This window comes from Limulus polyphemus, unplaced genomic scaffold (assembly GCF_000517525.1).
Source record: "Limulus polyphemus unplaced genomic scaffold, Limulus_polyphemus-2.1.2 Scaffold402, whole genome shotgun sequence".
NCBI lineage: Eukaryota > Metazoa > Arthropoda > Merostomata > Xiphosura > Limulidae > Limulus > Limulus polyphemus.
Window position 1 is genome coordinate 313,157 of NW_013666012.1, and position 12,610 is coordinate 325,766.

The window sequence follows — 12,610 nt, forward strand, 5'->3', positions numbered from 1 at the left end:
TTGTTTCCAGGTATAACACAAACAGACGGAAATCCGTCTTCACGGAGAATAATACAGTCGTTAATTTTGACACCGAAGAAGTCGACAAGGAAAACGAACAGCGAGCTAATAATGGAAACTTCCAACTTGACAGGTAGGTAAAACAAAGAAGACAGCTAATGGTGACACTTTTATCCAGACTGCTTAAGTTACCTATCTCTATCAAAGTAAGTATTGACTGCTTAAGTTACCTATTTCAAGCAGTAAAAGTATTACCTGCTTAAGTTACCTATTCAAGCAAATAAGATATCGACTGCTTTATTTACCTATGTCAAGCAAAGAAAATATCAATTCCTTAAGTTGTCTATCTCAAGCAAAGAAAACGTCAACTGCTTAAATTGCTTATCTCAAGCAAAGAAAATATTACCTGCTTAAATGACCTGTCTCAAACAATACAAAAGTCAACCGCTTAAGTTGCCTATATCAAGCAAAGAAAACATTACCTGCATAAGTTACCTATCTCGTGTTGTAATTGAAGCAAGTACAAAGGCATCCTTCATTTAATAATAAAATAATTGTATAGACTAAGGAAGAAGACTTTTACTATTAGTATTGTGGAGGAAGGAAGCTATGGTGATAGCAAAGGTGGAGCTTTGTGTACTAATACTTTAACGTCTTGGTATTTATGTCCAAATATCATATTGGTGGCTGGAATGCCAACTTCAAGAACAGTTTTGCTGTCTCTCCCATTGATGTCTCGTATTTTATTATTTCTTTCTGCTTATTATTAACATATATATATATAATGAGCAACCACCTTCTCACTTCTGGCTGCAAACAGCGAAAGATGGTAAAGATATGGGACGTTGCGGGTTTGACCACCCATATCTACTCTCTTTCTTAAACACGTGAGGCTGGCGAAATTGCGATTAAGCTGAACAGACGGTGTACCCCCGCTTCCTCAAAATACCATAACACATTACATAATGACCCACCGTATGATTTGTGCCCAGGTGTTGAATATTTTTGTGGCTGCTTTTATATTTTTTCAAGTTTTTTTTCATATATTTATTATTTTCTCTTCTCTACAAAATTAAATCAAATTTCATATATGAACATATATTAATTTCTTCAGTCACAATAACTACGTAGTAACTGCATAGCTTTTATTCTATTAAGTTTGGTACGGATTTGATTATGTGTAGAAAGGTGATTTAGTTATGTATTAGGACTTAATAAATGTATAGTTTTACGGCAAAACAATGTTGGTTGTACAACTATCATAAAAGACTAGCGTTTATAAAGTCGCTTTCTAACTCTCCGAACCCTTATATTACAAAATATTAGAAACCATTAGGCCTAACCCTTTGCTTAACTTGGCCTTATTACGTACCCACAGTTTTTGCATTAGGTTTATCTTCTTTCTAGTCACATTAACTATTTGTCAAACGTCTCTTGATATTTTGGAAACAGATAGCTTAAAGTTAGGCCTACTACACACTTACCAGTGTAGATATTATTTTCATAGCGCATCGTTACTGAAATTGTTCTAAGAGGATGCTGCCTGTTTTCTACAGTTCTACTAAGAAAACATTCAACTACATCAACATTACTGTTCTTACACTTTCATATCCAGAAATACTTTATAAATTCTAAGAACTCGTGAGTGAAAGTAAAGAGGAATTTTATAATATGTTAACTACATTACATCTGCTATTTTCACTGCTGACGAGGCCTTTCGCCCAATACCAAGGCTCATCAGGCCGGAAAGTATACAGCTATAATAGTGGACCAAAGAGGTGTAATTTATATCACCAACTTTCACGAACAACCATTGTTATGATGGAACAATCATTGTTATGATGGAACAACCATTGTTATCATGGAACAATCATTGTTATCATGGAACAACCATTGTTATCATGGAACAATCACTGTTATGATGTGAACTAGATTAAATAAATGAACTGTGAGTATCAGCATTTTTATTTCAGTCATTTGCAAATAACGCAATATTATTCACTTATTTATCATTATTTCAATTAACTTTACTGTCATTCAGAAGAACTGATGCGCAAGCAAGAAGTGTCGTCCATCTTAATGTAAATAGCGCACAGAATCACGTTTTCCTAAAGTCAAAAGGCGAACTTAAACTGACAACACAAACTATTTAAACATGTTTATATTTATAACGTACCTTAGAAGTTTAGACCTTGTCTGTTAACGAAAAGTTACGATTTACGAACATGATATATATATACACATTATGCATTGTTGGTCCATTATTTTCTGTTTTATTTATTGTATTTTTAATAGCAAATAGCAAAGATGTGATGAGATCTCAAAATTTGAACTCAAGGCTTAATACTATACTAATGCGCATATTGCAGAATAGCAAAGTAAATCACTATATGCAGAGTATTAGTTTACAAAGTTTTATTCAAAAATCAAATAATGCTTATTAATAAATTCATTCAAACTGTTCTTTTACATACACTGAAGAAGTACTTTCTCGTGCCTTTTATTCGTGTACTTTCAATTAACTGCAAATTATGTTTGCTCACGTAGTAATTATACATTTGTAGTGATTCCAGTGATGAAGAGGAAGAGATTGGAGAACCTCAAGGTAAGCGTATAACCTTCACTAACAATAACCATTGCTAGCTAACCTTTTCGTTCATTAGTATTAATATGTAATCAACACAGTTCTATCGTCATTATCACGATAAACCTAATGCTCTGCGAAGATAGTTTCCCATCGCTAAGTTAAAGGACCCGGGGTAGCATTGCACTAATAAAATAAAAACAATAAACAAGTACAATCACTTTTTTATTAACTTGTTATTCTGTTGTCATTTCGGATTATTCTAACATTTCCATATCAAACAAACACGACCACTTTTTATTAACTTTGTTCTTCTTTTCTCAAATTGGATTATTTTAACCAGGGGCGGATTTAACGGTCAGCTAAAGCTGATCGGGTCCCTCTTTAGGCCTAGCCCCTTTATATATAATGTTTTTTAGAAATAAATTACCTTATCTCTATTTTATTTATCAAGTCTATCAATTTATTCAGCTATCTGTTGAAATTATTTGCTTTCGCCTGATGTATAATATTGGTATGAATAGAACCCGCCGGGCCAAATTTTTTTAGCTGAATAGGCATTTAAGCTTAATTCCGTCCACGATTTTAACATTTTTATAGTAAACAGACACGATCATTTATTGTTAATTTATTTTCCTTTTATCATTTTGAACTATTTTAACATTTCTAGAATAAGAAAGTACGATTATTCTTTTATTAGTAGAATATTCAAGGCCCTCAACTTCTCTTAATGTTATTTTCTGTTTGTTTTTTTCATACTTCAAAATATTTGTTAAAAAGAAGTTAAAATCTTAAAAATATCAGGAAGTAGCAAATGTTAGCGTTTTTATGGTCAGAAGCATGATGTGTGATACAAATGGAGGAACGAATATATATATATATATGTCACTACTGAAATAGTAAAAGCTATATTGTCCAACGTTTATTTTAAGAAAGCAGAAGAGTTGGTTCAAGTATCTTAGACAGAAATATTAAATATAATAATGGTCGCAATTTTAGAGTCGCTGGATCGAACTCCATCGCCGAACATGCTTGCCCTTTCAGCCGTGATATAACGTGACAGTCAATCATACTATTCATTGGTACAAGAGTAACCCAAGAGTTGGCGGAGAGTGATGTTGACTAGCTTTTTCTCCCCTTGTCTATCACTTCAAAATTCGAGACGGTTAAAGCAGGTAGCTCTTGAGTAGGCCCGGCATGGCCAGGTGGTTAGGGTGCTCGATTCGCAGTCTGCGGGTCGCGGGTTCGCATCCCCATCCCACCAAACATGCTCGCCCTTTTAGCCGTGGGGGCGTTATAAAGTTATGGTCAATCCCACTATTCGTTGGTAAAAGAGTAGTCCAAGAGTTGGCGGTGGGTGGTGATGACTAGCTGCCTTCCCTCTAGTCTTACACTGCTAAATTAGGGACGGCTAGCACAGATAGCCCTCGTGTAGCTTTGCGCGAAAAACAAAAACAAACAAACAAACAAGCTCTTGAGTAGCCTTGCGCGAAAGATCAACAAATGAACAATTAATAATGGAACCTAATCATTACATACTTGGCAAATTTCATGCCAGCACATATGTATATGTCAACTCTCAAAATACGTAGAAGAAAAAGATAATGAACATCATTCATGTCAGTGCTAAACGAAGCATCGTCTGAAAAAGGATGTAAATATTTTCTAAATTTCGTTAATTACTTACAAATAGGGTTAATATTTGAAGACATATTAAAACTACTGCTACTGAAAGTGTTCACTCCACTGTGTAAGTCAGTAATGTTGTATATTCTATATTGTGTACTGAGCACCAACGAACTTTCAATTCTGCGTTCGTCACCTAGTGAAGAATTATACACTGGATTTCATACACTGCATTATCAAAAGTCTGGAACTTTTTTTTTATCCACAGAATCTCATCTGGTGTAAAAATAACATATATTTCTCTACGTTTAATTATGTAAGCTATTACAATAATAAATCTTATTTTAATACGATTTAGTCAGTGCAACTGAAAGATCAAATTGTTACAGTAATGTCAGCAGCGCCACCTAGTATCAGGATAAACATTTTGTGCTCATTTTTATATGTATGAAGACTAACTAATACAGCGTAAGGGGCGTTGCAAAATAAATCACACTCCCCCCCCCCCCCGAAGTAATGACGAACTTGATAGGACCTCGAATATCATCACTTGTGAGAAAACGTTATTTCAACGTTCTCTTCGGTGTTTGACTCTTCGAATTTCATTTTTTGCGAAAACTTTTGAATCATGGTGTTCACTAGAACTTAAGGTTCGTGTCGCATGTGCTGCCTTCGGGATGGCTCAGAAACTAGTCGCAGAAATGCTCCGAGAATTCAAGTATTCCAATCGATGCATCGCAATGCCATATTTGAAAAATTTGATTAATGCCTCAAAAGTTTCAGAATTGTTGAATTTGAAAGAGTGTTCCATGAAAAAGTGGTGGAATGTGGATTGGGAACTCTCTAGATCTAAATCCCGCCGAAAATGTCGGAGCTTTCGTTCAACAATGCACAGAAGAAATGTTGGAAACTATGCTTGAATGCGAGAGACACAAACATGAAACCTTGAGTCGTGTACTCACTGATGTGCTCACAGAGACAGCCACAAAAACAGAGATGTTTGTTGCACTGCTGAAATCATTTGCAAATCTATTAAAACACGTGCGTGAGAACAATGGTGGCCCAATCAAGCGATATTGATACTTGGAATTACTTTTTTGATTGAATTAAAATCTTATTTTACTTTGTTATGCTCTCAGGGGGAAAAGTGTGATTTATTTTGCAACACCCCTTACATCGGGTGGCCTTTATTTTCAAGTATGTTGAAATATTATAGCACTATCTTAACTTTCAGCTAAAGTGTTTTATTGTATGTTTACTTACTTTTTAATTCTTTTATTCTTTAGATGAAGATTCGGTCATAAAACATAATTCCTCTACAGGGAACTCATTTGGGAAAGAAGAAATTAAAGAAGAAACAGACCATCAGCAACCAACCATGTGGTTAGGGACAGAAGATGGCTGGTAAATCATCTAGTGATGATATTAAAACTTTATGTATTTTTGTCACTTTTGACAAATTCTGCTACATGTGTTCGTAAGAAAAAAGGTACTCTAGTGTTCGTGTTCTCAGTACCAGTCTTAAACCCAGAAATCAGAAATATATATACAGGGTTGAGTATTTTATATTAAATCAATTTTGAATGAGTAAATACGCAAGTGACGTGACAACCACGACCGATAATAAGTCGCCGTGAAACGGGATGTATAACAACTACATTTTGACATAATTTTGCGGTTCAGAAATATTGTGATGCTATAGAATATTGATTGCTTTTGGGAAATGTATACTACAGCCCTTTCCGATAAAAATAATCATACATTCAGGTCATAAAGATGTGGTTAGTTTGGAGATTTAGATTTTCCAAAACGGGGATGTAGTTTGTACTTAATGTCATTGAAAAACAAAATCACATAAATCAATATGTGGCGCCAGGCCCATCGAGAAAGAGACCTGCAACAGGTCGTACCTCAGCAGAGGTGAGCAAGGTGCGGTGTCTTGTAACAGGTGTGAATTTACGAATACAGAATTCAGTGGTAAAAGCCATCCACTCGCTCCAGGCAATAGTAAGCAATATAATTTAAGATCATTTCCGTCTCGAAAAGCGTCACAAGTCACGTATACACAACTTGTTTCCACGGTATATCCGTCCAACCGTCATATACCTGCAGCAGCTGGAGAATGAAACGGATATTCATGCTTTTCCATTTGAAGTCATGGATTTCTGTACGATTGAACTGTTGAAACGGGCGCTGGGATACTGTCATCCTCGTACACTAGATGAAACATATATAAAGCAGTAGTTGTCTCCTTTTGACATGACAGTTACGGCGGAGCTTTTTGCAATGGTTTGTTTGTTTGGAATTAAACACAAAGCTGCACAATGGGCTATCTGTGCTATGCCCACCACGGGTATCGAAACCCGGTTTCTAGCGTTGTAAAACCGCAGACATACCGCTGTGCCACTGGGGGGTTTTTGCAATGGAAACTAAGCTGCAAGATTATTGCCAAGTGCACGATTTTCAGATAGAACATGATCGGGTGTGGCGACATGGACAGTAACAACGTGGTGAGACTCCAAAATCGTTTTAGTATAACTTACTCAAACTCTATACATATATATATAAAACACTCTTGAATAATGATCATAGGCTTTTACAAATATATATACATTCTTTACTATGATATTTGTATGGTAACACTTACAAAAAAAGTAATACTAAAGTTTTGGTTCAGCCTGTTCATTATATTAAGACATACACACCACCAACGTCGTTTTATTTCATTGTGAGTTATGTAATTGCTACTAAATTAATTATGGGGTCCAAGAATTATGTCAAATAGGCGTGGCCATCCCTCCTATTGCGTACTAGGAGTCACCCCCCCCCGTCCCCCACACTTCTCTCTCTCTCTCTCTTTAAGAACTAAACTGTACGGCTGTGGTATATCTGAGGAATATAAAATAAAACTAATACCTGGAATTTGTTTAAATTTTATCTCCCCTTTCCACGAAACCTTACTCTGGAAAACGTTATACGAGGAATTGCCCCCTTGTTAACCACATCTGTTGGCCCACTAATGCCGAAATTCCTATCTTATCAACTAATGGAGTGGAGGTAAGAATTGAACCATCCAATGGACCTGTACTTGGTTATAGCACCTGCTGTCTGGATGGCGCTGTGGGTTTAATTCTCGCATGGTGTCAGTTTTCACTTCTACAAGAAAAGTTTATGGGTGTCGTTATGCTTTGTTTGATAAAATGTAACTGTAGACTGTTTGTCTGCTGTATGAAAAGTATGTAATAAGTAGCACAATACACACATATATATACATGTATATATATATATAATGGTTCTCGTTATGAAACAGTACACGAGAATTGTTATGTTGTGAATGGGTAACTACTGTTCATATTGATTTGTTGGGTCGGTTATAAATCAGTTGTTTTTTTCCAGTATCCATATCTACAACTGCAATGACAACATTCGTATTAAGAAGAACAAGATCAAAATCCAGCATTCTGCAGCTATCCAGTGTATCATGTGAGTTAATTTGTCATATAAACGACTTACTAGACCTCATTTTCAAAGATAATGTCCATGTTATCATTTCTATTTATCAGTAAGCTCATCTGAATATCATATTTAAATGTTTGTCTAGCTGTAATGTGTTGTAACGTGTGTCGTAATCTAACTTAACTCGGTTCTAGAAATGAAACCTTGTTACCCACTGTGTGGTGTAAGGAAATCCATTATTTTCTGAAAAAGTTCTGAACTTTACGTTCAAGTCTACTTGGAAGATGAATTATATATTTTATTTTAAAATTAATACGATTATGCTATGTCTAAACTTAGGCTAATAATATTTCAAAATGTGAAAAAAAAGAGCTCAGAACTATAGAAAACTGAGAATAAGTAGAAAGATTCTTTCTTAAAATCACACATACTTAACGGTGGCTATCACTGAACTTTCCTACCCGTTTTGTGTCTGATTCTAATGTTTCGGTAACCGTAACATCTTTCAAACCTTAACACACTGAGAATAACTAAGAACTAATTGAAACCGAAGATTTGTTTCTGCTCTGTTTTTTTTTACTGAAACATTGTAATCAGACACAAAATGGGTAGTTCTGCTCTGTTCATTTTACTGAAACATGGGAATTAGACGGAGGATGGATAGCTATGCTCACTTTGTTTTACTGAAACATTGGAATCAGACACAAGATGGATAGCTATGCTCAGTTTATTTTACTGAAACATTGGAATCAGACACAAGATGGATAGCTGTGCTCAGTTTATTTTACTGAAACATTGGAATCAGACACAAAATGGATAGCTGTGCTCTGTTTATTTTACTGAAACATTGGAATCAGACACAAAATGGATAGCTATGCTCTATTTGTTTCCATGCCGTTTTCTTTTATTCTGTTGCACAGAATGCCGTTTAGTATAGCAAATATGATGTAGTGCTTCGCGCAGTAACAAGTAAACGAAATGATCTGTTACTATTAAAATGAAAGCTTGTTCTTGAGGTACAGCAAGCTTGCACTTGTGAAGTACACAGGATAATCGAAGTATTAAAAGTTATGTGTAAAATAAATATGCTGTCTTGTTCACTGTAAAGCTGTAACAACAGATATTTTACGAGTAAACTACATTATCTAAAGTTTTATAGTTTTACCAGCTGACGTACTCGTTCAACGCGCGGGGAACACGTAGGAGCTATCGGGGGTACATAGGGTTTAGATCCGAACGCTGACCCCCTGTGTCACTTCCAGGGAAACACTAACGGTACATGGTTTGGTGACAATCGGTCCAGCGGTTCGCGAGTGATAAGCAGACACACAAACAGACTTTTGTCAAATAATGGTTTAGACTTACTTCTAAAATTTTAAAAGGAAAATTGCTTTTTAATTTTTATTTTATTTTACTTTCTCAAGTAGTTGTGATTTTATGCTTTGAACCAATTTTAAAAATCACTGGGGAAAAAATCAAGAGTCATTCACCGTATAGATAGTGTTGTTGTTTAATTGTATTCTTTGTTTTAGATTTCAGACCTTAGTTGTTGTCGTTTTCTTAGTTTTATTGAATTAGTTATTCATGATTTTTGGTTAGTGTAACTCTGTTAAGCTTTTCTTTAAAAAACAACAACAAGAAATAATGTGAGCTATATTATTATTATTCGCAGATACTTCGACAACAGAGTGTTTTTGTCTTTGGCAAGTGGTGAATTATGTGTCTATAGACGGAGTACAAGTAAGTAATACAAATTATTACATTGTGACTGAACGAAAACTTTAGAATTTTTGACATATTAGTATTTTAATATGGAGGAAAAATATATTTCTTAGACAATAAAAGCACCAGCAAAATCCTCAAAGATTCGAATAGTTAAAAACAGAACATTTTTATGATATTCAAACGTGCAGACTACGACTTTTCAAGTTGTTTCAATATATATATTTCACACAACTTCGAAAATTAATTCTAACGTTTAAACTAATATTTTAGTAAGTTATATTTGAAAACTTTTCTGAACGCATTTTACTGCTGTATGAATACTGGTTATAATATAGTTTCAGCAGTTTAAAACAGGAATTTTGTGAAATTCAAAGTAATATAAACAAAGTTATGAAAATAATACAGGTTGTCTGAATATTTTTCAGAGGGCATTTTACCAACCAAAATGTTCATACTTTCCACAAAATGCGTTAGTTTCTTCTACCTGTGAATATAATTATAACTTTCATTGTGACTAAATGACCCTCTACAGTTTCTCCAGTTAGAATGTAAAACACGAGTGGAATGTAAGATAAAACATAGCCTTAGCTAAGACTTAAATTCATGTGATAAAATTTACGTCATAGCATAGCGTTACTAGCTGCTCTTTTGTAATTATTGAAATACCAAAATCTTTGACATCCATGCAGGTTTCAAAAGAAAATTTGGGCTTACAAGAGCAAATTGCATACAGTGATCACGAACTACGGTAACGATACAAGGATGGGTGCCTAGGCCTTATAGCCTCTTCTTCCACCATTACTGGTGCTTTGTATGATGGGTATAGTTAAGGACTATTGCAAACTGCGGCGCAATTTCCATATATTAAGAGGCTTCTGCGCAATGCTCTGAGGTCAGCAATGTCCCCCTCCCTCTTTCAGTGTTTTTTTAAAGCACATCGACCATAGGCGGACAACGACTTCCTAAAGATTAGCCTGATAGTATACAGATTCACCTTGACATTTTTCTCGAACCTTCGGATGTTTAACTTGCCATTATAGCTGCAACCACTATTAGTCCATTGGAAAGTTTTCGCGACATTCTCCTTATATTCTTTAAATAAATGTACGCCTAAATAAACATTCTCCTTATATTCTTTAAATAAATGTACGCCTAAATATATATATATATATATATAAAGCTTTGTTCACGATCTATGTTAACAGTTTGCATATCTAATCTCATTTATCCTGGACATCCTCGTGTCTGTGGCTACATAAGTACACAGATTAGAAGCCCTGACCCTCTTTATGCAACAAATTTCGGATGTGGTGTTTATGTTTAGCTGTCGGGCAAAAAATGATCAGTTCTGGGACGTTTACATTACAGGATTTTGACTCGAAGTTCTCTTATTCCGCGATTATAAAAAGACAATACACATACTTTTAGCGGCCCCCCAGTGGCACAGCGATATGTCTGCGGACTTAAAACGCTAGAAACCCGGTTTCTATACCCGTGGTGGGCAGAGCACAGATAGCCCACTGAGGAGCTTTGTGCTTAACTACAAACAAGTAAACACTTTTAGCGCTTTGAAGAAAGAGATATCTATGTTATGGAATGATATTTGTAAAGTAAACAAAGGCGAGATTCTAGTAGAGAAAAACAACGATTCCATGATTGGCTACCAGTTGCACACCGGAGGCAGTAAAGAAAATTAAATAAATTTCTACCGGAAGTTATCAAAAAGCATATCCATCGCAGCTAAAGTAGGAAATTCCCTCGGAACTGTAAATAAGATTATTCATATAGTTTTAGTCTTACAAAAGCAACACAGGAGCCATGTTCACAAGCTTCTCCCAAAGACATAGCTGAACTGAAGACAATTCAACAAGCGCAAACTGTACAAGTGGTGTCTGGTATTAAATAAACGAAAGTACATTTCCACATTAATCAAAGCATATGTTTTATCTTATCAGCAAACAACAAAACATATATATTGAAAGTTATTAAAGAACATCGCAATTGCGTTAGTACAGACATAGCATTTTAGTGCAATAATGTATTGTACACGTTTTCTTTCACCTTTTGTACATTTATAATTGTACAGTAACTGAATCATTATACAATTTAAATACTTTCACAAACTATAAAAAAAATATCGAGACTTTAGAAAATATAGGGTGTTAATTAATAGCTATTCTGCGCTCTAAAATAATTAAAATTGTAGTTGAACTTTGCCATATAAGCCACATGTATCGTACATAATATTACGTCCTATTCCCTGTGGTTACTATCACTGTGTGTAAAACTTTATAGGGTAATTTGTATGTTAATAACGTTGCAAAACTGTGTTGCCGTGGTTACCCAGAGGGAGGTTGGAACACCGCGGAGCCACAGCGAGTCCAAGTCGGAAGTGTTTCTGCTCCTGTATCCCGGATGTTGGCAATAGCTGGGAAGCTATGGTGTGGCTGTCAGAATTGTGTCAAAATCCTCAATACCAATACACTGGAAGAAGAGGTAGGCCAGTTGAGTTCAAGTCTAAACTTTGAATTTCATTTAATATTTATATTAACCCATAAACAGAAGAATAGTTCAGATTTACGATGTTCTCGTTCAACCTTGTAGTAATATACACCTATCTCAAGTATAAAGATATACATATATATATATTTTCCCAAGAATTAATTGAAAAATTACATTTTTTTGGGGGGACAAATTTAAAGATATCTAAAAGCTAAAACGTCATTTTTGTTGTTGTATTTTTTGATAGCATTGCTTTCAAGTAAGTAGTGACACTTCTCGAGCAGTGCTTTGTCTGGTGACATCAGGACTAGGTGTATGGGTTGCCATCCAGCACAGTGCAGTCCTTCGACTCTTCCACGCTACAAGCTACGAGAATCTCCTGGACGTCAACGTGGCTCCAGCTGTGACAAAGATGCTTGCTGGTGAGATAATCATATTAGTAGGTGAAATAAAACAGCAGTGTAGCTAGTGACGCGATTCTGTAGTCAACACCACAGCCAGTAGCAGCAGTATAGCTAGTGGCGCAATTATGTAGTCAACACCACAGCCACTAACAGCAGTGTAGCTAGTGACGCGATTCTGTAGTCAACACCACAGTCAGTAGCAGCAATGTAGCTAGTGGCGCAGTTATGTAGTCAACACCACAGCCAGTAGCAGCAGTGTAGCTAGTGACGCGATTCTGGTTAGCAAACACCGACACGCCGACGTACAGCAGTG

At 35.5% G+C, this 12,610-nt stretch overlaps 1 protein-coding gene across 1 annotated transcript in view; it reads left to right on the forward strand.

Annotated features, from left to right (window-relative positions):
• LOC106457999 (rho guanine nucleotide exchange factor 17-like) overlaps positions 1-12,610 on the forward strand; it is a 207,378-nt gene that overhangs the window by 186,663 nt on the left and 8,105 nt on the right. Inside the window, exons 15-21 of the mRNA XM_013917447.2 lie at positions 11-133; positions 2,565-2,605; positions 5,497-5,614; positions 7,607-7,693; positions 9,339-9,406; positions 11,739-11,887; positions 12,141-12,315. Of these exons, the coding sequence (XP_013772901.2) occupies positions 11-133; positions 2,565-2,605; positions 5,497-5,614; positions 7,607-7,693; positions 9,339-9,406; positions 11,739-11,887; positions 12,141-12,315 (761 nt within the window). The remainder of the gene's footprint in view (positions 1-10; positions 134-2,564; positions 2,606-5,496; positions 5,615-7,606; positions 7,694-9,338; positions 9,407-11,738; positions 11,888-12,140; positions 12,316-12,610) is intronic.